General features: G+C 50.2%; 9 protein-coding genes and 2 non-coding genes across 11 annotated transcripts; 6 read left to right on the forward strand and 5 right to left on the reverse strand.

Annotated features, from left to right (window-relative positions):
* Nucleotides 1-73: 73 nt before the first annotated feature.
* BO88DRAFT_t223 lies at nucleotides 74-144 on the reverse strand. The gene has a single exon. It is a non-coding gene; the product is annotated as a tRNA-Gly (tRNA).
* A 148-nt stretch (nucleotides 145-292) lies between these two features.
* On the forward strand, nucleotides 293-888 carry BO88DRAFT_407244 (uncharacterized protein). Its single transcript, XM_025707374.1, has one exon. The coding sequence runs from the start codon at nucleotides 528-530 to the stop codon at nucleotides 786-788; it is 261 nt and encodes an 86-aa protein (XP_025559747.1). The 5' UTR covers nucleotides 293-527; the 3' UTR covers nucleotides 789-888.
* Nucleotides 889-5,064: 4,176 nt separating this feature from the next.
* BO88DRAFT_407245 (isochorismatase family protein family) lies at nucleotides 5,065-7,967 on the forward strand. Its single transcript, XM_025707375.1, has one exon. It carries the CDS (start codon nucleotides 5,257-5,259, stop codon nucleotides 7,762-7,764), a length of 2,508 nt encoding a protein of 835 aa, XP_025559748.1. The 5' UTR covers nucleotides 5,065-5,256; the 3' UTR covers nucleotides 7,765-7,967.
* Nucleotides 7,968-8,286: 319 nt separating this feature from the next.
* BO88DRAFT_418118 (uncharacterized protein) lies at nucleotides 8,287-8,826 on the reverse strand (the record flags this gene model as incomplete). Its single annotated transcript, XM_025708335.1, has 2 exons — nucleotides 8,287-8,634; nucleotides 8,710-8,826. 2 exons carry the CDS (start codon nucleotides 8,824-8,826, stop codon nucleotides 8,287-8,289), a joined length of 465 nt encoding a protein of 154 aa, XP_025559749.1.
* Nucleotides 8,827-10,084: 1,258 nt separating this feature from the next.
* BO88DRAFT_437632 (FAD-dependent oxidoreductase) lies at nucleotides 10,085-11,487 on the forward strand (the record flags this gene model as incomplete). Its single annotated transcript, XM_025709632.1, has 2 exons — nucleotides 10,085-10,380; nucleotides 10,449-11,487. The coding sequence occupies 2 exons, from the start codon at nucleotides 10,085-10,087 to the stop codon at nucleotides 11,485-11,487; spliced, it is 1,335 nt and encodes a 444-aa protein (XP_025559750.1).
* Nucleotides 11,488-12,042: 555 nt separating this feature from the next.
* Nucleotides 12,043-12,877, forward strand: BO88DRAFT_347625 (rhamnogalacturonan acetylesterase RgaE; the record flags this gene model as incomplete). The annotated part of the gene is made up of 2 exons (XM_025703385.1): nucleotides 12,043-12,157; nucleotides 12,207-12,877. 2 exons carry the CDS (start codon nucleotides 12,043-12,045, stop codon nucleotides 12,875-12,877), a joined length of 786 nt encoding a protein of 261 aa, XP_025559751.1.
* A 1,478-nt stretch (nucleotides 12,878-14,355) lies between these two features.
* BO88DRAFT_394343 (lipase family protein) lies at nucleotides 14,356-15,836 on the reverse strand. The gene is made up of 4 exons (XM_025705153.1): nucleotides 15,423-15,836; nucleotides 15,205-15,370; nucleotides 14,811-15,147; nucleotides 14,356-14,736 (listed from the first exon to the last, which is right to left on the reverse strand). Exons 1-4 carry the CDS (start codon nucleotides 15,508-15,510, stop codon nucleotides 14,431-14,433), a joined length of 897 nt encoding a protein of 298 aa, XP_025559752.1. The 5' UTR covers nucleotides 15,511-15,836; the 3' UTR covers nucleotides 14,356-14,430.
* A 1,492-nt stretch (nucleotides 15,837-17,328) lies between these two features.
* On the reverse strand, nucleotides 17,329-17,459 carry BO88DRAFT_t222. The gene has a single exon. It is a non-coding gene; the product is annotated as a tRNA-Sec (tRNA).
* A 1,702-nt stretch (nucleotides 17,460-19,161) lies between these two features.
* Nucleotides 19,162-19,668, forward strand: BO88DRAFT_470317 (uncharacterized protein; the record flags this gene model as incomplete). Its single annotated transcript, XM_025711665.1, has 1 exon — nucleotides 19,162-19,668. The coding sequence occupies one exon, from the start codon at nucleotides 19,162-19,164 to the stop codon at nucleotides 19,666-19,668; it is 507 nt and encodes a 168-aa protein (XP_025559753.1).
* Nucleotides 19,669-20,051: 383 nt separating this feature from the next.
* Nucleotides 20,052-23,268, reverse strand: BO88DRAFT_437634 (MFS general substrate transporter; the record flags this gene model as incomplete). The annotated part of the gene is made up of 10 exons (XM_025709633.1): nucleotides 20,052-20,511; nucleotides 20,572-20,791; nucleotides 20,855-21,505; nucleotides 21,540-21,708; nucleotides 21,760-21,845; nucleotides 21,908-21,973; nucleotides 22,021-22,694; nucleotides 22,748-22,897; nucleotides 22,948-23,059; nucleotides 23,113-23,268. The coding sequence occupies 10 exons, from the start codon at nucleotides 23,266-23,268 to the stop codon at nucleotides 20,171-20,173; spliced, it is 2,625 nt and encodes an 874-aa protein (XP_025559754.1). The 3' UTR covers nucleotides 20,052-20,170.
* A 341-nt stretch (nucleotides 23,269-23,609) lies between these two features.
* BO88DRAFT_394350 (FAD/NAD(P)-binding domain-containing protein) lies at nucleotides 23,610-25,091 on the forward strand (the record flags this gene model as incomplete). The annotated part of the gene is made up of 4 exons (XM_025705154.1): nucleotides 23,610-23,918; nucleotides 23,978-24,175; nucleotides 24,246-24,600; nucleotides 24,650-25,091. 4 exons carry the CDS (start codon nucleotides 23,610-23,612, stop codon nucleotides 25,015-25,017), a joined length of 1,230 nt encoding a protein of 409 aa, XP_025559755.1. The 3' UTR covers nucleotides 25,018-25,091.
* Nucleotides 25,092-26,437: the final 1,346 nt, after the last annotated feature.

Consider the following 26,437-nt stretch of genomic DNA (forward strand, 5'->3'; position numbering starts at 1 on the left):
GATATCGTGGAGAAGAGACGAGGAGGTGACGGGAGGGGTAGCGGGAAGAAAAAAAAATAAAAAGAAATTAGCTTGCATCATCCGTGAATCGAACACGGGCCTCATCGATGGCAACGATGAATTCTACCACTAGACCAATGATGCTAGTTGTTATATTTCGCTCATAATTTACGCTATAACAGAGATAGTTACAGTGAGACTCCCGCTCGTCCTTCCGTCGGACGAAACGCGAACCTTTGATGTACACAACAACGCGTCCAACATTCATCAACCCGGTAGCTAACTCGCGCAGTCTGCCTCCAAAGCCTCGGTGATCATCATGGGGGGTAGGTAACTTTACCTATACCTTAGGTCTGCCACTAATTATAACGTAAATCAAGACACGGTTGATAGACTGGACGATGCTTTCCGCCCACCTTCCCCTCTGCGGTCTCTCTTTGTCTCGGAAGAGACACCCCCTCCATCAGGAGAAGTCGACTGCCCGTTACTAGATGCAAAACTAAATGCAGCCATTGAGAGCTTACGGAATGGCGAGATCGCCTCGCTACATGACGCAGCAGTGCGCCACGCAGTCCCAGATTCACTCTTATATACCCGGTACTATCGGAAAGACCCCGAGTCAGTGGCCTGCACCTTTGGGAATCCTTACAACCTTAGTGAGGCAGATGAACCTAGAGTTTGTCAATATATTGTCCAATGGCTTCAATCAGGGTTTCCGACTTCGCCGCACCTTGTCCGCGAAGCTGGAAATGCTCTACACAAATGAAAATGCGATACCTTGGATCTGAACTTCAAGCCCCTTGCTCAGGTCTGGGGTCGCCGATTTCTAGAATATCATCCCCAATTGAAGAAAACTATCGACTCATATGCTGAGGAACATAAAAGAACCAAGAAACCTCAACCTGATAAAATCTCCAGCTTTATTGATCTCTTCGAGAAGACGAGAAAGCAGTATCATATCCACCCAGACGATATCTGGAATGCTGATGAAAAGGGATTTATGCTTGAGATGCCACAAGGCCGCACCCAGAAGACCATCATTTCCAAAAAGTCACTCCCACATAAATCCAGTAGATTCCTCGCGCTCAGCGAAGACTGGGTCTCTACGATTGAGTGTTGCAATACGGGTGGCCGGGTACTTGCTCCTTATGTCATCTTTGAAGGGAATGCGGTCGAGTCTTCTTGGAAAAAGATGATCCCTGACAAGAAAGCACATGTGGGGTGTGAAGAGAAAGGCTTCAGTGATGAGAAACATCAGTTGAAGTGGTTGACTAGAACGTTCATACCACAAACAGCGGTTTCTCAGAAGACTCTATCTCAACGTGGCACATCATCGAATCGAGCCACGCGTTTGCTCCTGCTAGATGGACACTCTTCTCCTATCTCATTTGAGCTTTTCCTCACCTGCTGGGAAAATCATATCATACCACTTTGCATCCCTCCAAGCACCTCGCATCTCCTGCATCCACTAGATGTTGGGGTGCTCTCGAAATTAACCAATCTTTACACTGATGAACTACGGAATGCCTTACAGGCCGGAAGGTTCCGCATAAGCAAGGATGCATTCGTTCCGCTGTGGTGGGTTTCTCGGCAGGATGCCATGGATCCGGCGAACATCTTCACGGGCTGGCGAAATTCAGGAATATGGCCTGTCAGCAAGGGAATTGTCTACAAACGGGCGGGATTCGACCTCCCAGAAGCTAGACATGTGCCTGATCGTACGCAGCTTGATGCCCCAATCACTGGAGAGGTGTTCAGTACTCTGCTGCGTCAGATGGATTCCAGCCCGCCAGAAACTGCGAATCAGCTACGCGAGTTCTTGATAAGTTGCTTTGAACAGCAATGCCGCACTGGCGAGTTACTTCAAGAGGCTCTGAGCGACATACAAAAACGTGCAAGTGGGCTGCAATAACGTCGATGGAGTAGACGCAGAGAATAACTACGAAGCGACGCACCGACGATGACTCCGCTGCACGTACAGCATCCAGACGAAAGCGACTTTGTCCAGCCATCAGCCTATGACCTTATCTTCTATTGAAGAGCCGATTCGATCAAGTAGTCAGCTGATACAGTCTTTCAATGCATCAGAACATGGCGCTTGGGCATGGAGCTCATACGGCTGCATTTTACATGGAAGAGTTTTGCCTCAAACAGCAACAAGCATCCCTCCGGCAGGATTGTCCAATGGCACCTCGCAGTATCCCGGCAAGCTATGGCAATACGAAAACTAAATATTCTATCCATCACAACAAGCCCAACATTACCACCAAGGCAGTCTCGTCATGGCATTTGGACCACGGACCTCTTCTTAACATAATATGACAAGTTCGACGGAGCAAAGGGAAATGATAGTTCTAGCAGCTAGGAGCAAAAATAAAGAATGTTATGCATCATAAAAAGACGAAAAAGAAAATGATAAAAACATACAACAGAAGGGATTCGCTGGTGGTCACCCACCCAACTACTAACCTCCCGGCGTGTGGCTTAAGTACGGCTGAGCGGACGGGAAGCCCTGTTTTCCACACCCTATGGTCGTATGTACTGGGCTATGAATCCATGATATTGATAAGGAGGACATTACAAGAGGTTGATATGAGTGTTCCGCTTCCTGGTGGCACCCTGGCGGCAACACCAGTTTGGCAGGATGCCTGAGTTGCGGCCGCGTATATATCCCCCTTGTTCTTAGCTGTGGGTGGGATATACACCACAATAGTCCCAGCGGTAATCAAGGGGTCAATTTTATTGCATCTTCGGTGACGACAGTGGTGATACCTACGTTGACAAGCTGCGTCTGGTACGCAGATAGGCTTTCACTCTCCATGTCCGCGACCACGAACACGACATTTGCAATGCTCAACGGCTCTTTAGACGGTGCGGCGGGTGACCGTGTGAGCCTGTGAATCAACTCATTGTTGGCCATGATTGTCTATTCTATCGATAACAGGGTTGCTTCTAAGTGGATGAATGAAGGTAATAAGTATGTTCAGAACACTTTGGAAAGGTAGGCACTATGTATAATCAAGTAATGAAGCAAATTAGGAATTCTATGTACGTACTGACACCGCATAGGGAAAGTTCGAAGGACTGATGATGGAATTGCACTCGAGTATTTATATCAGCACTGATGCCCTACCCCCTCCTCAAAGCAATCCTACAGATAAGAGGCTGTGGCGATTGACTTTCCGGCCTGAAAAAAATACACCACACGGTCAAGATTAACATACCGAAAGTGCGAGTCATAGAACGCCCGCTTCTGCTGAAAATAAGCATCGTCGATACATCTATTCTGACGTGATCCTTATTTAAGACCATTTATGGAATGTCCTGCCGGAAACCTGAATTGGGGGCTCTTTGAGTTTGGCCCTAGAGTCAATCATATTGGAATCTCCTGTATACTCTTTTTTTGGCCAACTGCTTCACGGCAGATCTATGAGATGCCGGACAGTGCCAGGGATGATCTACGTTCAGCTATGCCATTTTATATAGACTTCCAGATCGACGTACCTAATAGGAAAGGCCTCAGCATAATAGTTATAATTTAGCCACGACAATGATCAGCAAGGATATCAACTGCGGCAGGGCTGACATGGTTCGTTGGCTGCACAGCAGAAGTATTGCTGATTCCTCGTGTACTTGTGACACTCCTGGAAGCCTTAAAGCTTGGCGGATCCAATCCGAAAGTTGGATATCGCCTCGGATGATGTGAGAATTGAAAGGATTCGAATTCCTGGAAACTGTTTGTGTAAGGACTCCCTTACCTTGTGTTGCAAGTCCAAAAGCATTAAAGCTGGGATCCCGTGACAAATGATATGTGTCACTGCAAGAATATCTTTAGGCCAACAGCCCTGGAGGCTGTGTACTCGGAAGGCTCAAGCTGCAAGCCATCAAATGGCATTCAAGATATGTACAAGCTATCTGACTGTGTTTCACGGACATAAGATTGTAGGTTTCAGCTGCCACCAGATTATATCAGTCTTCATGACTGTAGCGCCTCGCATTCCTCCACCCTCTTTAACAGTATAGCTCTCTTTACGGATTGGTATATTTCATCCTTGTTGTCACACAGCATATGTTCATTCCCAGGTCGTGTAACATGGGTATTTTTTCCACCATAGCCCCTTGTTCTTACTTCCTCCATAATAACAGCAGAGTAAGCCCGCGAAAAAGATCCCTGTCAAAACGGATAGATAAGACATTTCCAGTAGCCAGTCAGCTAGCGGTATCCTACTTTCCAGTAGATGAGGCTCGTTGGATGAGGGATTAAATAGGAGGTGGATCCTTATTAGGCCCCCGAGTCCACAGCCCTTTCAAATCCGGAAATCCATCAAGTACTTACTGTCATATCTCACGATGAGCATGGAGTGCTACATGTAGTAGGTACTATCTAGCCAGTTATGATAAGCACGGGTAAAATCGGACAACCTTCCCAATTCGATAGCATATGCCTCCATCTCGTACGAATAGATGGCCTGGCCTGTATCTCATACATTTGCACTTGTCTTAATCGTACAAGGTGATGGTTCTGCATGGGTTTTCTCTATAAGCTTATAACCGCAGATCCAGGTGGATGTCTTGAGGATGTGCTTGGGCTGATGGAGGTGTAAGAACCCGACAAAACGCCATCTTGAATGACGTAACACTCGCTGTTTGGTCAGTCTACCATATAGTCATATAAGCCGAGGCCGACTTTTAGGGTGGGTGTGATAATGATGCTGACGTATGACGTTTGCTAAAAAACCACCTGCCATGAGTTCCGGCTGGAGTGGACTAAGACTTGGGGAGTGGATGTATCAATAGTACTTCCCCAAGATAAGGCCGGAAAGCAATATTGGTGTGTAGATTCCACTTAGGGGATCGATATTTACCTACCCAGTAGATAGTGTCTATGGTGTCTTTAATGTATGTATAGGGTGAACCGTGCGGGATAAGCCGGCCAGCGGAAAAGGGTTCCGAGCAGCAGTCACGCGATTGCGGTTTCGGCCCCGCTGCCTGAGGCTGCTCGGCAAACAGGCCAAACAATCCCCGAATTCCCCCCAACATCTTCAGCTTCACAACTTTCTCAGCTCTTCTGTTTCTTGCCGCTACCTCTTCATCCTTTCATCCCCCTCCTTCTTCTTCATCCTCCCCTTGCTCATTCTCATGCACTTTGTCCGACACCCCTAACCTCGGCCTCCGACTGTCTCCTCAGTCGATCTGCCGTCCACACCGCATCAATTCCCCCGCTCCTGTCAGCCTCCGAATGACCATGTGCAGACAATGAGTTTCTTTGCCCAATTCACAAACCTACCCGCCATCGCCACCGGAAAGGCCCTTCTTCTGCTTGACTTCCAGAATGACTTTGTACGACCGAATGGCGCGTTGCACGTCTCCAACACCGCCGATTTTCTCGATCTCTTGCCTCAGCTTGCGACCGCCTTTCGGCGCAATGGCGAGGTGGTGTGGGTGCGTTCTCATTACCAAGAGCGACAGCCCTTGATCAGCCCGACCGACGCCCAGGACCTCATCGTGCTCGGTCGCATGGGCCGAGAGACTAGAATGCAGACTCCCGACGAAGATGCATTCGATCCTGCTGAACCCTCCGCCGCCGATCGTGCCGGACCCGTTGATGAAGAAGCCTTCCTCTCTACCGATTCTCCACGATGCTGTATTCCCCAAACGACTGGCACACAATTTCCGGCCCCCATACTGGCTGCCATTGACAACGAGGCCGATATGTTAGTCGACAAGTTTGAATACTCCGCCTTGCAGGATCAAGGCCTGATTCTGTACTTCCGCACGAGATTTATCACCCAACTTTATCTCTGTGGGTCGCTATCCAACACCTCTGTCTACGCCACAGCCCTTGATGCCGTGCGCCACGGCTTCACTGTAACACTCATCGAAGACTGTCTCGGGTTCCGCAGTTTTACGCGCCACGAGGAAGCGATGCGCCGTATGGCTGACATCTTCGGAGCCAATGGTATTACAACTCAGGAATTATTTCAAGAGCTGGACTGGGAGGAGACAGACGAGATTGCGCGCAAAGGGAGCCCGCGCCCGGTGCAGTCGCTGACTCCCGCTGGTATCGAAAATGTTTTGGATGAACTAGAAGTGAGACCGAGCGCTTCCCCCACGGCGAAGGAGGAGAGCCCGGAATCAGGATCAAGCGGAGGCCGACGCCGCAGGATTGATGATATTTTGGCGGAGTTCACCGATAACGAGGACGGAGACCTGAAAGAGCTAGCTTCTTTGACTCGTTCGCGTGCTCGATATGGGGACTCGGCCCGTGGAGCGACGCCCGGAGGGTCAGGGGAGAAGAAGGTTTGTGCTCGGGTGCGACGTTCAAAACGGCCAGATGCAAAGACAGAATCTGCGTCCCGGTCCGACAAGCGACGCAGCGGCAAGTCCAAGAAAACCGATATATACCGACCGGGTGACGTGATCGGTGAGGGAGATTCCCGCATCATCTATGATCTCGACCTACCATCCGAGGCCTTCGAGAAGATCCGCGAGGAAGTGTCATGGCAGAAGATGTATCATCTGTCAGGCCAGGTGCCCCGTTTAGTAGCGGTGCAAGGCGAAGCATTAGAGGACGGATCCATACCTATCTATCGCCATCCGGCTGATGAGTCGCCGCCGCTGCAACCCTTCACGGCCACAGTGAACAAGGTGCGGGCGATTGTGGAGCGCATTCTCGGGCACCCGTTGAACCATGCGCTCATTCAGCTCTACCGGGACGGGCAAGACCGAATCTCCGAGCATTCCGACAAGACCCTGGATATCGTCCGAGGTTCCTCAATCTGCAATGTTAGTCTCGGTGCTCAGCGGGTCATGGTTCTCCGCACCAAGGGTGCCACAGAAGGTGGAGAGTCGGGCCGACAGACACAACGTATCCCCATGCCCCACGAATCGCTGTTCATCCTTGGAGATGAGACAAACCGGCGGTGGCTTCACGGCATCCGACCGGATAAGCGGCCGGAAACGGAGAAGTCGATGGAAGAGCGCGCATACGAGGGGCAGCGCATTTCCCTGACCTTCCGTCACATTGGCACGTTCCTTAACCCAGCCGGCGACACCATTTGGGGCCAGGGCGCAGTGTCAAAGTCGCAGGAGCAGGCACAGCCAGTAATTCATGGAAATGCAGACGAGACGGAGCGCATCATCCGGGCATTTGGAGAAGAGAACCACGCGACAGAGTTCGATTGGGAGCAGGTGTATGGAAGCGGTTTCGATGTGGTCAATTTTGTCACGGCGAGTACAACCAAGCTCATCCTTGGACCGGACGGCGTGGCTAATCTGCGGGTGCGGCTGTGCCTGAGCGAGAATGGAATCCGCTACGAAACCGAATCAATGCCTGCGCGCGCCGCAGAAAATGACATACGGCCACTTTATATTGCCGCTGACGGAACCCAAATAGCTGGTGACGTCACCATCTTGACCCACTTTGCGCAGCACGCCGTAGAGCTAGTGCGACCAGAGCTTGATGCCCTACGCGGAGGAAGTCAACTGGCGGCTATCGACGATCTTCTGGCCGGTTGGCGCGACTCAAACCGCCAAGGAACTGGTGAAATTGATCTGACGCGGTGGGAGCAGGCCCTGACCGGACAGACCTACCTGGGCGGCGCTGGGTTCGGCATTGATGACTGCGCGCTATGGCCCGTTCTGAGGGAAATTTCGCGGTCGACAGCACTGCTCTCAAGCAAGCGCTACCCGAATTTGAGCCAGTACTACCAGCGGGTGGAGAAGCGCGGGCTGGTCAAGGCGGCGTTGGAGGGGATGGAGTAAGCATGGGCAGCGAATGGCGGCCTTATGAGATACGACTAATGAGCTGTTTTTCTTTTGCACGATACCATCTACAAGTATAATTAATCAGATGTTGGCAGTAGATTGGGATCCTCTACAGATTCCGGTGGGCACTTGTTCGATACCTATTACATAGCGCAGTTTAGTGACTATAGTGTTGGATGTAAATATGAATATAATATGGGTAATTCTATACTATCTAACTCAACTACCGAGAGACCAACTCATCTGTCCAAACAGCCTTGACAGGCGCACTGATCTTCAGGATCAGCTGTTGCTCTCGTAAGTCGGGGTAATGAGTGTGTTCCCAGTAACCGTCCCACAGGGCTTTGGCGGTACACAAGAGGGACAGCAAGAGGGGAAACCTTCAAACAGGCTGTAGTTGCCCTGTAGATATGCAACTATCGTAATCAAGAAGAAAAAGGTATTCTCATTAGTTCGTTCGTAAAGTCCAGCAACGGGAGAATAAGTTTGACCTTAGCCATGACTAGTCCTGCCGGTCATTCATTCAATGCTCTGCTGTCTCTGTGTATCAACGTCATTTGGTTCTGTAAGCACTCCGTCCAAGAGTATCTCCGGAACAACAACTAATCGCTGGGAGAGATTCCCACGCACATGGAAATGGTAGACCGACGAGCGATTTTCCACCATGACCTTCTCAATTGGGGGAAACGGGCCTTTGCAGTGTTCCTCGTGAATTCCACATAGAGAGAACACTTGAGTGAAGACATCCGTATTAGCAAGTGCCAATGCTGCTTTGACAGCTATGAAGAGTGATTGATATGGGCTGTCGATGTAGTCGCGATCGGCCTCTGGGTGAGTAAAGTCGAACTTGAGGCTGTATACCTTCATCTGGGTTGCTTTGTCAGCTCATGGTGATAAAATAGAGTTCAATATGAGGTAGAACAATGGTGAGTAGTAGAATACCAAGGGTGTCTCGTGACGGAGGGTGGTCTGTATGCCTTTGGAGTAAAGGGTTTGGTCTATCAAGTTATCGATTTTATTTCCTGATAAGGGGTCGTTGTAGTTGATGTCGGTTGACATTGTTGAAAGGTAGGGGAGATATTGAAGGGGAATAGGTGGGATGGGAGGAGGTATGTGCATCTAGACCTACCTGAGCTCTTTTCGGTAAATTGGTAGCAAGGAGTGGTGGTTATACCGTTGTTTTCAATGTATATTAAATTGAAGAAGGTGCCATACTCCATGATAATGGTAGGTCGCACGTGCCAATATGCGTCGACAGCGAATGTCGGCAACCTCGTGCATGTTAGAGTTGTTGACAGGTTTGAGATATGTATGGCTGCCCATGTTGATAGGGATTCCTTTCTGGCTCTGCTGAGATCTCTCCATCGCATACCAGGCCTAGTTATGCCTGACAGATCAGGCTCAACATGTTATGACTAAACGGGACACGGCTGCACATAACTAGTCAATCGAACTAACCACTACTAGTTAGACCACGGATGCTGGGTCATTCGACTAGTTCTTTGCACAAAAGTCGAATAATCATTGCGTGGATGGATTAACCCAACTAAGCTATGTCCTATGAGTCAGCGGGCTTTGGAGAAACAGATCAATTAACTAAACCAACTACGTATCTGGACCCAGAAAAATCCAGCATTCGCGGCCCGGACCCGTTCTAAACCTTGACTTTCATGCTACAGTACGTACCTTATAGGTACCAGAGCCAGCTCCTTTCCAAGCGCTTCCGTTCTCACTCGTGCCAAAAGTTGACATCTTGACTCGCAATCAGCTTGCAGAATGGCCATCCCTCTGGAGTCGCTCCTTTCACGCCCGAGTATAATTTACAACAGTCGCGGAGACTCCAGTTGACCATGGCGATGAGGGGCCACACCAGCTAGAAAGTATCATACTCTAGAAGTACACATTTCCCAAATCGCCGGTCATTGCGCCAATGGGTCAAACCTTCTGATATCCACTCCTCCACCAATGGAGATTCAACCCTATGGATTCTATCCGAAGCCCGCCCCATCTGTGATGATCTGATGGACTCTCGGGCCAATCGCGAATCCCTATACCTCCTAGGCCCACCATATGTCGCCATGTTAGACTCCCCAGACTTGTAGGTTGTCTGCTCCCCATATGCCCAGTATTCCAGCACCAGCCGCTATCTCCCAAACCAAGCGGACGGACCTTACGTAGCCATGTCTAGGTGTCCGGAATTGACGAAAGCCGATCCGATATCCTGGTAGTCCGTATATGAATTCCACAGATGCCCACGTTCCTGGCCACTCCTTCCATGATTCAAGATAAACATCAGTTTCCTTCCTTTGCCTTTATAATGTCAAGCTCTCCTTTCAAGGTTATTGTCGTGGGCGGTGGCCCGGTCGGCCTTACCGCGGTGCATGCCCTCGCCCGCGCAGGCATCGACTTTGTCGTGCTCGAACGCCGAGACTCGGTACTCCACGATCAAGGTGCCAGTCTGGTCCTTGGAGCCCCATCTCTGCGCATTATGCACCAGCTAGGTCTGCTCGACCAGTTGCTAGCCATTGGGGCGGAACTTCGCCAGGTCCAGGCGTATACACGAGAGGGACAGGTATTCCGCAATACCAATCCCTTCCAAGTGATGCGGAAAAAGTATGTACTGCGTTCCGCTTTATTTGACAGCTCGCTCGATGATGTCGGCGGAATACTGACACTGACAGTCATGGGATCGCCCCGGTCGCGTTCCACCGCGCACACTTGATCCAGACCCTATACAATATGCTTCCGGACAAGGCCAAGGCAAAATACCTATTCAGTAAAAAGGTCAGCGATATCGAGTCAAGCGACACCGGGGTTCGAGTCACCTGCGCTGATGGAACCTCATTCGAAGGATCTATGGTCCTTGGAGCCGACGGCGTTCACAGCAAAACCCGGCAGTTAATGCGCCAGCTCGCCCTGGCCGCGGACCCCACACGGAGCTGGGATGCCGCAAAACCCTTCAAAGCCGAGTACAAATGCTTGTGGTGCAGCTTTCCCCGAAGGACTGACGTCGGGCATGCCACTGAAACCCAAAGCAAGGACTATTCGGTAATGTACCTCTCTGGGCGCGATCGTGGATGGATCTTCCTTTACGAGCGCTTGCCACTGCCAACATCAGATCGAGTAGACTACACGACGGACGATATCGAGGCAATGGCGGCACGGTTTGCCGATTTCCCTATCACCGATACTCTGAAGGTGAAAGACGTGTATACGGAGCGCTTCACCTCGGGCATGGCCAATCTGGACGAAGGCATTCTCCAGCAATGGGGGTGGGGACGGATCGTTCTCGCGGGAGACGCATGCCACAAATACACCCCTAACGCTGGACTAGGGTTCAATAATGGCATCAAGGACGTGGTGGTGCTGTGCAACGGGTTGCACAAGGCGCTGCAGAGCGCAGCGGGCGGGTCGTTAACTGCTGCCACGCTCAGTCAGATATTCGACGAATATAGAAAAGAACGCGCCGGGCCTGTTCGTTCAGATGCCGGACAGTCTGCGAGGACAACGCGATTGCATGGGTGGGCCAACACGCTGTACTTCCTTGCAGCGCGGTACATCCTGTCGTGGGAGGTCGTTGAAGGGTTTCTGATCAACTTCCTCGGCGCACGTGCGATGAAGCAGTGCCCTGTGCTGGGGTATGCCCCTGCTACGGAGCCGTTCGTGGGGGCCGTAAAGTGGGATCACCCATTGCCAGCGATAGACAAGGAGCTAGCGTGACGAAGACATGAATTGGTGTTGCGTGATTCTATACCCTAATGAGAATGCCTTTCTTCGCTGATTTCTCCCCATGCTTTGCCAACGCGTGATGTCAACCTGCATAGAGCCCCTCTTTTGACAGCAGTTGCCCAGCGGTCTATTCACTTTGCACCTTGAAAATTTCTCCGAACAGGGAAATTTTCCTATGGAATCCCAGATGCAGCAATATGTGTGGACAATTTGTGATCGGATTTTGCTGCGTGTCAGATGCGGGGATCCAGCTGACCAGTTCCCCTCACCCACTCCGCATCCTGCATTTGTATCAATCACTCAATTCATGTCGATCTCGTCCCTGCAGATCACGGACATACTACTTCACCTCCGTTTCCATGGCTGGTGCAAACGGGATGACTCGGACAAGTCTCGGTGCATCAAACCCCGATGTTACACTTTTTTCCACGTATGGATGGATGCGCTCGTCAAGCGCTGGCGCTTCATATCAACCCTATTCTGCAAGCTCTGTGATCTTCAGACAAACTCAATCACCCACCTTAGTCCATGAGATATCCAACCACAATGAAGGTCTCCAGCCTCCCCATCCTGGCTTTTCTCCCTGCCTCCCTCGCCACAACCATCTACCTGGCGGGGGACTCCACCATGGCCACCGGTGGTGGTGGCTCCGACACAGCCGGTACCTCCCTCCTATCCATCACCGCTTTCCTCAACTAACAATCAGTCAGGCTGGGGTGACTATGTCGCCCAATACCTGAGCAATTCAAGCGGCATCACCGTCTCCAACCAAGCCGTAGCCGGGCGCAGCGCCCGATCCTACACGCGCGAAGGCCGCTTCGACGACATCGCCAGCACGCTAGAAGCGGGCGACTATGTGATTATCGAATTTGGCCACAACGACGGTGGCACGCTCAGCTCAACCAGCGACAATGGTCGCACCGACTGTTCCGGCACAGGCTCCAAAGTGTGCTACTCGGAATACGATGGCGTCAACGAAACCATCCTCACTTTCCCCGCGTACCTCGAGAACGCCTCCAACATGTTTAAAAAGATCGGTGCAACCGTGATCATCTCCTCGCAGACGCCCGATAACCCGTGGGAAACGGGCACTTTCGTGGATGACCCGCCGCGGTTTGTCGAGTATGCGGAGATTGCGGCAGACACGGCGGATACGTCGTACGTGAATCATTTTGATTACGTGGACCAGGTATTTGAGGCGTTGGGGGCGGATACCGTAGATGCGTTTTATCCGATCGATCATACGCATACGAGTGCGGCCGGGGCAGATGTCGTTGCTAAGGCGTTCCTTAGGGGTGTGGTCTGTGGAAAATTGAGTTTGGCGGATGAGCTGGTGACGGATGATTTGGAGTTGGATGAGTATGAATGTTTGGATGAGTAGATGTGGCGCTACAAAATTTGCCGAGGGTAGCTATTAGGGCGAAGAATTGGCGATTGAGTCGAATTTAGGAATCACATTATAAATCCCATTTTGGTATCATGGCTGGACATGATGTTGAACTGTTCATGCTGAGTTCTGACATTAGTACTACTACAACACAATGATATATGTCTCAGAAGCTGCCCTACTTAGGTGAAGGGAAGACTCACAAATAGATACCCAATATTTACCCACCAACCAAACTTGCATTGCATGGTATTCTTCCCCTTTCCGCATCTTGCTTGACCGTAGGGCTACTTTAGTACACAATAGTAAGAGAACAGATGAAGCCACCATCCCCATGTACCCCACCACATGACAAAGGCCACTGAACCTAGCACTGAGCTACTATATAAAAGGTGTCCCTGTTGCAAGTCAGAAACGCTTTTCCTAATAGATATAGAAATATTATTAATATGAGACAACACAATCAGTTCATCGAAAATAGTAGTACTAGTCCACTAGTACTTCTCTACCTTATCAAAAAAATCCACTCACCAACCAGCCTAAGCAATAGTACCTTTCGGTGGAGCGAGCAAAGCTCGGAGCAGCTGCTTTTTCAGTTAGGGCAGGATTAAGTACTATCCCATCACCCATACCTCCACATCGTAATACGTGTACTAGTTATCCTTCTGCACATTGCCTTATCAACAAGCAACCCGAGATAATGTTAAGAAACATGTGAAGCCATGAATGGACTCATCTCCCTCCTCTCATATCTCCCTGCCCCAACCCAAAACAGAGCAGAGTGCAGATCTCCGTCGGATATCCCGGACATGGATTCCCCGGTCGCAAAACACCCCTCTTTCACATGTGAAGTACAGTAAGCGGAGATAGTATGCCCGATAATTAATGGTACATAGTATAATCTAGTACAATCACGTCAGAAAAGGTGGTGCTGGTGGTGGGGAAACTATTTTCTTTGGGCTACGTATGTACTTACGACCTTGGCAACCGTTACGCTAATAATCTAATCGACTTGATAAGTAACTAGCTAACTACTCCGCTTCTAATCGGGCTAAGCTTGGTCAAGCTCCTGGTAGTAACTTTTGTTTGATATACTACTGTAGAGGGTTAGCTATGTATCCCGCGTGATTCAAGTAGATGAGTTGATCCGTGGTTGACGTGGACGTGCTTTTCCCGTGGTGGTGAGTTTTATGTAATTTTATTACGCCACGGGATGGTGGAACGAGCCGTGAAGAGAATGTCCCGGTCAGTATTAGGCAGTTCATCGGGAACTTAGTGTGGGAAGAGGGGGGGGAGAAAGTTAATCTACTCAGTTCAAACTGAACTTGAAGTTGAAGTGGGATGAATGGACGGGTCGGGGATTCTTCGGTGCTACTGCTGCTCTCACCCCCCTTAGTCTACATTCTTCGAGATCGAAACACATCAGAAAATGCCGCAAGAACAGTTTCATGATCAGACTAGCATATGTACTTCACCGGTTGATATTAAAAGCTATATACAAATTCATTCCGTCTTAATTATATCCAGTGCACTGCTCCGGAAATGCTCTACGAGCATTCACTAATGTAGATCGTATACCATCTATGAGCAGTCGTACTGTCAAGCAGGGTGCCGTCATTTCCGTCTGTCGAATCCACCCCCACAACCTCGGTCACGTCCGACGTAGTCACCGTCACATCGTTGCCGCTAGTGATCCAGTACTCCGGGCTGAAGTGGTGGTAGCCCAGCAGCTTGGGAGGAAGCTTGGGCACGATGTCGTCGGTGTGCGTGACGCGGTAGTTGCTGCCCATATTTTGGTCCGTGATGTAGTCGGCTAAAGCGAGGTTGCCGATACGGGGTTGGCCGAAGTTGTACTATCCATTGCGTTAGTTGACTATCCGAAGAATAAGGGCACAGAAGATGGATAGGATGGAATGGGGTAGGCTACCAGGTCAAGAGTGTATCCGGCGTTGCGGAGCACAGTGGCCGCAATGGCCGCCAATGCAGCGCCGTAGCTGTGTCCGGTGAACACTATGGAATAGTCCGGATAGCTGGAGACAGCAGCCTCCACCTTGGATGTGATGGTGTCGGCGATGACTTCCCAGGCCTCGTAGAAGCCCTTGTGCATTTCACAGCCATCACAGATACTGCTCACAGAGGTGAGGCCGAAGTCCAAGTCGGCAATCCAGTTCGAGAGGTCGGAACTACCCCGGAGAGCCAGAACGATTAACTCGTTTGTCGGGTCAACGGCGATGAACCCAGTCGGGTCGCCGTAGCTGCTGCTGCTAGGGGGGTGTGAGCTGGTGACAGCTAGGAGAAGACGTTGAGGTGGTCTAGCTTACTCGTCAAACTCATCGATAGTAGTAGCACCGGCTGCCTCGACGAGAGGGCAGTTGCCTACATCGCAGGTCAGAGTCGTGCCGGTGGACTCGATGTTGGAGGAGCAGTAAGCCGCTGCACTGTATTGGGCGAAGAGGTCGATGTTGTCCAAGACGGTAGAGGAGATGTCTGAGCAGGGTTAGCGGGTTCACGGTCCACAAGATGTATTGGAGAGTGTTACCTCTACGCTGCATCGGAGCAGGTGCGGGAGCAGCATAGGCCAGAACAGATAGGGCTGCGACAGCCCCAAATTCCCTGCGGAAGAACATTTTGAGAGCCAGTTAATACAGCGCTTGATACTCCTGGGCAAGATCTGCGAGTTTCTATGGCTCCAACTACGGTGGCGTGGCCCCCTTTATAGATCAGATGAACTGGGGATCCGACGGCTGTCAACGGCCCATCGTGGGCACCAACGTCTCCGAGAAGGTATTCGAAATGAATTAAACTCGGTACACCGACTGGTGATAGGGAAGTCGTAAAGAAAAGCAAATGTGACTAACGCTCCTGGCTCTGGGAAAGGAAAAGCCAGGATTTAGCCCCCATGTGCTCTATAAACCGCCAATCAGCAGGCATGTCTGATCCGGAGCGCGCCATGGTCGTGAGGAATCCGTGCTGGCATGTCAGGCTGCAAGGGGCTAAGGAACCAATGGCCCTCTGGCTCTCAGTCACGCAGGGAGAGAACAGACATTTGCAGAGTGCCGCCATGCGCTCGGCCGCGTGTGCCGGACAAAACTGGACGTAAAAAGTCCACGACCCGCAACGTTTCTAAGAAAGCCCCTACCGCTTCTCTGTATTCAACCCCACCTGCGCCTGGCTGAGTTGGGCTTAACTAGCGGGGGCCATATATTAATCCGTCCGCTTCCGCCAATCAAACTAGGGGTACAAATGAAACTAGGTTTAACCAGAGAAGGGGCCGTAAATAGGAGGTTAAAAGCTTAGTTCGGGTGAAGAAGTGGGTGTGATTTCGGATGACCAGGCTAGCGTGCCTGCAGGAGCTCCGTAGTCAGACAGGTGACAGGGTTAGCTTGATGTATGATCGTACAGGGGCGTGGATCCTGCGACTGCAAGAACTAAATAGCATGAGGACATCAACTGCGTTGTTGCATGTTATCTAGCATAGAGAAATGCAGCCTTATCGGCTGGTCGGATAGACGACGGTCTCCGGCGAGCTTCCTTGACAGACGAACTGACATGTGAAGACAGCAAAGGGATGAGTTGAGAGCTGCAGCGGTGATGATGGCGATAGAGTTCGGCTGCTCAATGACTGACCCCTTGCCGTCAACAATAAACGCCCGGATTTACGCGCTTGACCGTCGGGGCATGAGGGGTTTTTCAGTCTCGCCGGACCATCTGTTCAGCGGCTGTCAAGGATCCCTTGACCATTGCATCAGCCCTGTGTTGTGATAAGCAAACAGTGGGGGCCGTTGATCCCAGGGAAAGTCATCTTGAGATGAGACTTCGCAAGTGCTGGTGTTCTGGACACGTGGTCTGCTCAGGTTAAGAACATATTTCGCTCCGGAATTCCAAAAAGGCTCGAGGCAGGTTCATGACCGAGACGTTAGTTACTAGGACTACTACGGAGTAATAGTTCGGTCATGAGCAGGATTGCTTGTTCGGTTCAGAATGGATAGGGATGGCTCCTGCAATTTCCCCATGCGTTGGATGAGGATCCGAAGTATATATTGTGGGTCACTGAGCACCAACAAGGGCGTTTTACCCTACCAAACTGTGACTAGGAATGATCCTCAATCAATTCTGACCTTCCACCAGAAATTAGGCTCATCAACTTGTTTCACCCACTTCGACACGAACTGCCAACCTTGACGGACAATAAAGCGATTGGACTGGGGCGGTTGTGGCTGACTCGGGAGTGCCCAACCCAACAAACAACAGTTGGAATGGTGTAACTTCGGACATTTGTAGGCAAAAAGGTTTCACCTAGCCCACCAGTAACGGCTCAGACAAGCTATTGCACGCCACGGCCCCAAGATTAGCAACCTAAAAGCATAATATGACGGAATAACCCCGAACGTGTGGTGCGGTGAAGAAGAAGCGGGAACCGAGGAAAAAAAAAAGCAAAAAAGATGCGTCCCGGGAGAGGATCGAACTCTCAACCTCACGATTAACAGTCGTACGCGCTAACCTTTATATTGAATTAGTAAATGATTGATTGGATGAATTTGATGAAGGGTAAGCTTACCAATTGCGCCACCGAGACTACTCGTTGAAAAGCCGGCTGACAGTTTAATACATATACGGCATAGCAGTCTTAAACTTACACAAAGCGTTGTACCTTTTGGACTCACTCTCTGGAGGAGACTTCCCAATTGCTGCAGTTTAAATGCCATTGATTGACCGATTCGCTCCAATCATCATACGGTGACTGACGGTTTAATTTAGGCAACAAGACACTAGTCTAGCGCTCAGGGGTTCGACTCAGTATCTGTCAGTCCGTTTCGAATGCCTGAGAGATCGGTTAATGTGCGAAGACCATTTGGGGAGGTCTCCGACCGGTAAAGGCAACTAATGCTGGAAGAGAAGAATCTACGCAGATAGAAACACTACAGATGGTTCACAGATCGCCGGCTAGTCGCTTCCGATCTTGCTTGCGATGATGCCGGCTGACCGAGGTTGGTAGACTATGTGGGTAGCAGAGTAAATTATTAAAAATACAGACGAACAAGACAAATTCTGTTGCGTGCCCTAACACGAAAGACGATGAGTACATAAAAGGGATTCTCATAGAGTACATGGGCATTGGCAGTATCACTTGGGTGATTACGTGCCTACATGGGAGGATCGCAAAGGGGTATCGCAACGTCAAAGGGATGAAAAACAGCATCTAGTCACTACTCGTTTCCTCCTCATTCGAGCCTTCACCTTCTTCATCTCCTTCATCTTCTGGGGGTGAACACGGGGAATCGGGCGGCTCAGGTGAGGGTGAGGGGGGAGTAGGTGGAGAGACGGGCTCGAAGAGAAGCTGCATGTGTTTAGTATCCGTGGCACTGAAGAGTGCTCTTAGTCTCAATGACCATACCTCTGATAGTGCAGTGCTGTTGACAGCAAAGCTTATAGGCTTATGACTATACTGCTCATTCCATTGTTACCCTCCGAAAGGCTCTCTTTATATTGCTCGGCAAGGGTAGAAGAGGTGCAACTTTGGTAATCGACGGACCTAAGAATGATATAGTCTAAAGCATCACACATGGAAAGACCTGTCCATTCCACTTGTGAAAGCCGACCATCTCGCCCGACATATACACCGTACGATTATATTCTGGGATTGAGAAGTTCTTCCAGCGAGGACCAGGCGGGATGTCACCCGCGACGGTAAAATATACCCAAGTTCAATTGCTTACACGATCCTCCCATGCCTATAGATTTTTGAGGGATATGATTTCTAAGTGACAGGTTAGATTGGATATTGAGGGATGAAACCATTTGACATTAGAGAGGTGTTCTTCTGTCTTTCCTATAATTTCAACTGTCTGCATCTGTGAGAAATACATCGTCTGTATGTCCACTGCCTTCCTCCAGTTGAATAGGACTCGGACCGTTTTCCGGTCTCTACATATTCCCTTTAAAGGCGAAAGTCTTCCTGCGGATTATCTTCCTGCTCTTTTGCTCCCTTTGACGATTTCCTGGATAATACGCAGAGGGACAAATATATTTGTAGAGCTCTCATGTTTGGGCACTCCCGGCGCAACTGCAACTCTTCCAGACGTTGTCCTTATTGTGGGGACAGTCACAAACCGGAAAAGTGTCGGAACACAGCCAACCTCATTTGCGCCAATTGTCAAGGTCCACACGCCTCCCAAGCTACATCCTGCAGAGCGCTGAGGTTTGCCCACGATAGGATCAAGCTCCTACAGAAGCACAGGGACAGCCCTTATCCAAAGCCGACCGTGAAACCAGCTACAATGCCCTCAGCCGAAGAGCAGACAACGTCGAAACCCAATGAGCGAACCCTGCCGCCTGACTCAAACGTGCCTATTGACGCAAATTGCAACACTAGCACAGAAAGACCCAGAAAACGAAAGAAGTGCAACTGCGGCAAGGCTGCTAATGCCAACCTACCTGTCAGCACGTCCTTGCCCGCCGATCTTAAGAACCCCCCTGTTACCCCTCCACAGCAAATCGAGGGCATACAGGCCACCCGCAGAACCCCGCTGGGCACCTTGAATCAGCAGACGATGAACAAACCCCAAGCGTTAGACCCTACCAAATGCCCCCCAGGGTCAGAGTATCCCTTCGAGGACGACTATCCATCAGAACCAAAACATTCAGAAACTGAATCGGAGCCGTGGATATACAACTGGGATCCTGCGCAGCAGTCATCTGTGTCTGATGCTGAGCCAACCGCTGAGCTCCACGACAACAGGAACAAACCAACTAATATCGCAGCACAATCTAATACCGATTCATAAGGAGACTTAGCAAATGGCTGTTTTGCGCTGATGGAAGCGGACAGCGGAGCACCGTAACTGCCTGTATCAGCAACGCGCACTAGAAATGATTTAGGAAAGCGAAGTTGATGTACTATCAATGCCCGGGTTCGATTGTTTACACGATCGTCCTATATTCAATCGTTACAGTAGATTTTAGAAAATACTATTACTTGGTACTATACCCTACGACTCAAGCGTAATCAAATTTTTAGGAGTTACTGATTCGACCATAATATTTCAAACGTGACTAGTGAAGCCCAATCAAGTACGTATGAACTCTGATTGTAGCATATAGAGGGCTCACACATGTTGCTCGGAGGTGTGGCAAAGCAACCAATTGTATGCATAGTAGTAGTATTTATCGCGCGAGGATGAGGGACCTTTGCTCGTTTAAGACTTATAGAGGTAAAGCAGGTCCGTGTTTCCTCATATATAATTCAGTCAAGTTGAAGATGAATACATATATGTGGAAGTACTACTACTAGAGTACCGCAGCGGACAGACCATCTGTCCTCTCTCCCTCCTCCATAGCATACAACTGCTCCACCAAAGGCACAATCGACTCCCTCAAACCCCGAAACCGCAGCCCCAGCATCCTCTTCACCTTCGTTGAATCGCACGAATAATGCGTATCCCTTATTCTCGCCCCCGGACTCCCAACCGCAACCCGCTGTGAAGCAGCAAGAATATCCCCTCTCACCACATCTGCAATCTCCTGCGTGTCGTACGGGCCCTCCGTGACCAGGAACCGCTGATGGGAGGGTAAATCGACCGTCAACGCGCGCAGACATGTATCTGCTAGATCTTGCACATCCACCCAAACTAGTGATGGTATGTTAGTTGTTGTATCTTCTACGTTGCTTATGTAGAGTAGTCACTTACCGGGTGCCTTTGTCGGCGGAATTTCATTCCCGCCCTTCGCTACCTCCCACACAATCCTATTACTGGCATTCAGATACTCCAGCGACGAAATCGGATGTATCATCTTCCCGAACACCATCCCAGGACAAAGCGTGACTAGCTGGAAGTCCACCTCATTCTCCTTGATGTATGCCCACGCAGTTCGCTCCGCTAGGACCTTGGATGCGCGGTACGCCACAGCCTACATTCACCCCCGTGTCAGCAACCAACAACCACCACCAACAATCTGAAAACACAAACTCACCACATTAATAGTATTCTTCCCCTCCTCAAACCCCAGTGGACTCCAATCCTCCTCCGTATAAACCCTTCCAGGCTGCAACCCCAATGCCGCATCATAAACTGCCGCAAACGACGACATGATCACCAGCTTCCTCACACTTTCACACTGATGCGCAGCCTCACACGCAACCCTCGTCCCCTGTATCGCCGGACGAAGCAATCGCTCCTCGAACTGCCCCGGCTCCGCATCATAGGTAAATGCCGACGCGAGGTGCAGGATAGCGTCGCAGCCTGCCGCTGCGGGGAGAAACTGCGCTAAATCTGTTGGGTCTGGAACGACCACGAGTTCCAGGGATGTCTCAAGGTGGGGGATTCCTGCGGCGTGGAGGGCGGAAAGCGTCGCTGTGGCTTTTTCGGCGCTGCGCACGGTGCCTCGGATGGAGTGGCCTGCGCTGAGGAGTGTGGCGATGCAATGCGTTGCTATGAAGCCGTTGGCGCCGGTTATGAGGGTTAGCATTTTGGCAATCGTATAATTAGTGTCAATAGCTGTGGAGGATATGGGTAGGGTTGAGTGTAGTAGATATGGATTACGGTGGTTTATATACATTGTGTGGTATATCGAGATGTCTACGCGAGTGGAGCCGTCGCATAGATTAGACTCAGCGGTTATACACTACCAACTAGTACACATATCGGAAATCGACTACCCCCTCATCATCGCCCTCACTCCGCACCCGTTCCTCTATGCGACTCCCCGCTGCCCGACCTAATCGGTTAGCCCGCGCGTTCCGACGGCCGTAGACCACCCGCAGCGTGGTGGAAATGATAATGGCGCCGGCATTGACGGCGACGATCGTGATCTTGGCGGGGATGTACCTGTTCAGATAAGTAAGGATATTGGATGTGGTAGTTCAGGGATATGCATACCCTGGAGCATCGCGAGATTGAAACGTCTGCGGCCCGATGATGTTGGCGATGCTGAAACCGGCGGACACGAGGGTACTTCCTGCTACCTGTGTGGCAGTTCAGGTTAGCTGCTGCTTGCATTGATTTGAAACTAGTATGGTCCTTTTACCTTCATGGTATACCCCTTGTAGTTCGCACCAGTCCATGCGAAAATCAACGCTAGCGGTGCGACAGTCTATTCCAGTCAGCGCACAACCTTCTTCTCACATCTGGAGCACCTACCGTGTTCACAAGGTATATTCCCGCCAAACAACCCCCCTGATTTGACGACGGCAGAAAAGACATCAGACACGCCCCAAGCAGAGTAGGAATCAAGAGAACATTGATCGCCAACCAGCGCGAATATCCCCGCGCAATGGCCATCGTGGACGCCATAGTAGCAACGATGCTAACCACCCCAGAGGGCATATTAAGCAGCGCACTCTCCTTTGAGTCATATCCGAAGTCTTTAATCAGGATGGATGAGAACGTCGTGATAACACCACTGGGTATTGTGATGAGAATAGTCAAAAGCACCAAGAGTGCAGTCTGGAGATCTGCAAATGCCTCGAGCAGCGAGATCGCGCGGAAGACTTTCTCGCCCACACCAGCTTGGTCTTGTCGGAGGCGCTCCTCCACGCGAACCTTTTCGGATGTGCTCAGAAAGCGTGCTTCAGATAGTGTCGCGGGTAGGATGAACAGAACGAGCAGCGCTACGAGGACGTTTACTGCTCCGATCACTACAAACATGATCCGCCAGCCGTGGAATGACATCGACGCCGGTGCATGCTGCGCCGCGAAGGATATTAATCCGCCGATGATCTGCCCGGTGCCGAGTCCGCAGTACCAGAGGCCATAGCGAGGGGTGGATTCGGCCCGGGTGTACCACATGCTTGTGTACATGGTTAGGGCGGGGGCTGTATGTAGAGTATTAGCAATGTGCATGGAAGATAGATAGTACTAATCGCACCGATCACAGCTTCTAGTGTGCCAAGAAGCACTCGTAGAGACATCATGCCTGCAAAATTCTGGGCTGCGGCAGAGCAGCAGAGGAGCACTCCCCAGCAGAGGATGTTGAATCCGAGGACTTTGGTGATGGGGTATCGTTGGAGTAAGAACCCTATCTACAATCAGTGACATGAGCATGGCAGTTGAATGAATGGAACATACCCTGAGGAATTTCAGCAACAGCATAAGCAATGAAGAACCCCGTAGCCAGCCAGGAAAAGTCATTGCCCTTCATCCCAAGATCATCTTGCATGCCCATGACATTAGCGTACTGCTACCATCAGCATCGACATCCGTACAAGTCATTAGATGAACATCGGGACATACATTCAAGGCCACCTTATCCAGAAACTGCAAAAAGTACGTCAAAAACATAATCGGCAGTATGCGCCAATCGATCCGACGCAACAGTGCCGAATCATCGTGCAGATCGCCAAGGCCATAATCGATAGTGGCCAGCTTTTCCTCTTTGGTATCAGACATGGTGTTTGTGCAGCAGGGATGGCATGTTCCAGCAGTAGGCCGTCGAGAAGCGGCGGAATGGCATGATGGGCTGTCTTAAAGAGGTTGTTCCAGTACACAGTGAGGGCTACAATGTCCCCTATCACTGGCTGGGGCGATCGGTGCGATAAGCTGCACTACTGCTGCACCCGTCGCATAGATACGAGCCCCGTCGGATGCACGATAAGAGGATCGGATGTGTGTCCGAACAACATAGACCATAGGAAAGCGCCGGATAGGTATATAAACAGATATGTGGACATGAAGATGAGACGCAGAGAAAGCCAAATTGCATTGATTGTCGATACGTCAAGTCATACAGAATGCCCTCGCGCACCGACTCTCCCCTCGACATTGCCATCATCGGCGCCGGTCTAGGCGGCCTGAGCGCAGCCGTGGCTTTACGTCGCCAAGGTCATCGAATCACCGTCTACGAGCGATACGATTTTGCTGGCGAAGTGGGCGCTTCTTTGAGCGCAGCTTCCAATGGATCCCGGTTCCTAGAGCAATGGGGTGTCGATGTCAAGGCCGCAAAACCGGTGGTATTGAAGAAACTTATTATGCATGATTGGGAGACTGGGGCAATCCAGAACGAATATGGCTTGGGGGACTACAAAGCCAAGTTTGGAACGGTCAGTCTGGAATCCAGTCTTCACTCTATAAATCTGTCATTAACGTGGCCGGTTCTCAGGAATACAACAACTTCCACCGCATTGACATCCACCAACAACTACTCAAGTCTGCTTTTGACGAGCCAGGCGAAGGCACCCCCTGCACATTAAAGGTCAATCACAAGGCCGTATCGCTAGACGCAGAGGCCGGTCGCATTGTGTTCGAAAATGGCGAGACGACGTCGGCAGACCTTATCGTCGCCGCGGATGGCATTCGTGTAACTATCCCTATCTCCGTTCCTAAATATCCAATAAGCCATAACATGATACTAACATGAACATATACAGTCCCAAAGCCGACTTGAAATGGGAATCACCCCCGAATTCACCATGTCGACCTCATGCTGCTATCGCTGCATTATCAGCGCCGATAAACTCCGCAGCCTCGGGCTAGACGACTACATAGACAACGAGGCGATCGAATACTGGGGTGGGTTCGGAATCAACAAAATCGTCATGTCACCTTGCAGTAACGGCGAAATCGTAAGCTGTTACTGCTTCTATCCGGCAGAGTACAACAATTTGCGTGGCGATGGCTGGAATATCGCGGCTACTCCGGAGCAGCTGGTCGATACTTTCCCGGGACTGGATGAACGCATGAAACTGTTGATGATGAATGCGGAGGACATTAAGATGTGGCGCTGTAGGATCCCCACCCCCTGTGTTTGATTCACTCTGCTGATAATCGATAGTGTACCGTCACCAACCATACCCCTACTGGGCCAAAGGCAAAGTATGCCTGCTTGGTGATGCCGCCCACCCCATGATGCCCGATCAGTCTCAGGGTTCGTGTATGGCGTTTGAGGATGCCGGTGCGTTAGGATTGATCTTCCACCGCACGTTCCGGGAAGAATATAGTGTAGCAGAGGGTCTACAACTGTACGAGCGGCTACGGAAGCCACGAGCCACGAAAGTCCAAGAGGCGAGCTTTCGCGCGCGTGAAGATCTCAGCGAGCGCATTGGGTGGAGCTCGTCCACCGATCGCCCGGGAAAGCTGACCATCGAGGAGGTGTGTGGGTATAATATGCGAACACATCTGGAAGAGCTAAAGGCCCAATAGATAGTATATTTGATGTTTAGGAGGTTGCGTGTATATAAGTAGTTTCTTATTAGGAGTTTATTAGCAAGATCATGATGTTTATTACGAAGTATAGAATTTCTTCCAAAGGTTTTCGTAGCAATATGCTGACGCGTGATCACATTTTTCGATTCCAAATTTAGCAAAAGGCATAGTATCACTAAAGCTCCTATGCGATTTATATATCTTTTGATATGAGACCAAATATCCACTGAATGTATCTATTGGGAACAATTACTAACCAACATGAATGACCATCAATCCACGCAGGTACCTGTGGAGGCCTACAGTGGGATGTCAGAAGTTTGCGTTGCCCCATATTCTACGCTAACTGCTTTTACTTCCGCCTTCCTAACTAGATTAGGAAACAGCTATTCTGCCTACCAAAACAACACGTACAGAACCCTGAATCTTGAAGCAAGCAAGCAAGCCATACAAAGATGCCACCACGCAAAGAACTGACCCCAGAGATCCGTGCTAGACTCTGTGAGTTGAAAGCAATTGGTTGGACCTTTACTATGATTCATAAACGCTATCCTCATATTCCTTATTCTACTATACAGACTACAATCAAGCGCGAGAGTACACGAAAGCAGCAACACTCTGCACCTCGCTCCGGACGACCCAAAAAGATTACTCCTGAAGAACAGCAACAGTTGTTGGACTTAGTTGAGCAAGATCAGCATATAAAACTGCGTGAACTCTCTACTGCTGTACAGAGCAGTCCTTCAATCAGAACAGTTCAACGTCTGATCCGTACACTACACACGCAGAAATAGAAATAACGTGAGCGGCCAGAATCACTTCTCAACACGCAGAAAAGAGATTAGGATGGGCTCGACAGTATGCAGAATACATTGCTGAAGACTTTCTATGATTTTTTGGTCAAACGAATGCTCAGTCGAGCGCGGAGCAGGAATCCGACGAATCTATACCTTTCGATCACCAAAGCAACAGATTATTGAGCGTGACATTCATGCTGTACGTTGTGGAAAGGGTGTTAAGCAGATGTTTTGGGTGGAACTGTGATTGTGGCGCGTAAGGATAAGAAAGATCTCATCCCGGAGCATTACAAGGCTATTTGGATGTACTGCGATATGAATCTAAATTACTTTGGTGATGGGGAGGCTCCGACGAGGTTGTATAACCGACAGGCCTTTGAGAAGTGGTTTGCGAGTTATAAGCGGCAGGAGTCGATAAATGGGAGTGGAATGATGTGCCGCCTTTGTATTAGATTGGTTCATTAATGGGGGTAGCTTCGGTTAGATTAAAAAATGTTATGAATGACTTAATATCCACGAAATTGGGCCGAAGGATTTAATACTTAATGTGTATGGAGATGATGAACAGTTACTTTCATGTTTAACATTGAATGATTATGGCAAAGATTGGACTTTCGCCA

The sequence above is a fragment of the Aspergillus vadensis genome, assembly GCF_003184925.1.
Source record: "Aspergillus vadensis CBS 113365 unplaced genomic scaffold BO88scaffold_23, whole genome shotgun sequence".
NCBI classification, from domain to species: domain Eukaryota; kingdom Fungi; phylum Ascomycota; class Eurotiomycetes; order Eurotiales; family Aspergillaceae; genus Aspergillus; species Aspergillus vadensis.

Bases quoted from the DNA above. Each gene is read 5' to 3' on its own strand.
- BO88DRAFT_407245 (XM_025707375.1), top strand. From the start codon at position 5,257: ATGAGTTTCTTTGCCCAATTCACAAACCTACCCGCCATCGCCACCGGA.
- BO88DRAFT_394343 (XM_025705153.1), bottom strand. From the start codon at position 15,510: ATGTTCTTCCGCAGGGAATTTGGGGCTGTCGCAGCCCTATCTGTTCTG. The intron at 15,371-15,422 runs GTAACACTCTCC...AACCCTGCTCAG, and splicing joins TGCTCCGATGCAGCGTAGAG to ACATCTCCTCTACCGTCTTG. The intron at 14,737-14,810 runs GTAGCCTACCCC...CGCAATGGATAG, and splicing joins CCGGATACACTCTTGACCTG to TACAACTTCGGCCAACCCCG.
- BO88DRAFT_407244 (XM_025707374.1), top strand. From the start codon at position 528: ATGGCGAGATCGCCTCGCTACATGACGCAGCAGTGCGCCACGCAGTCC.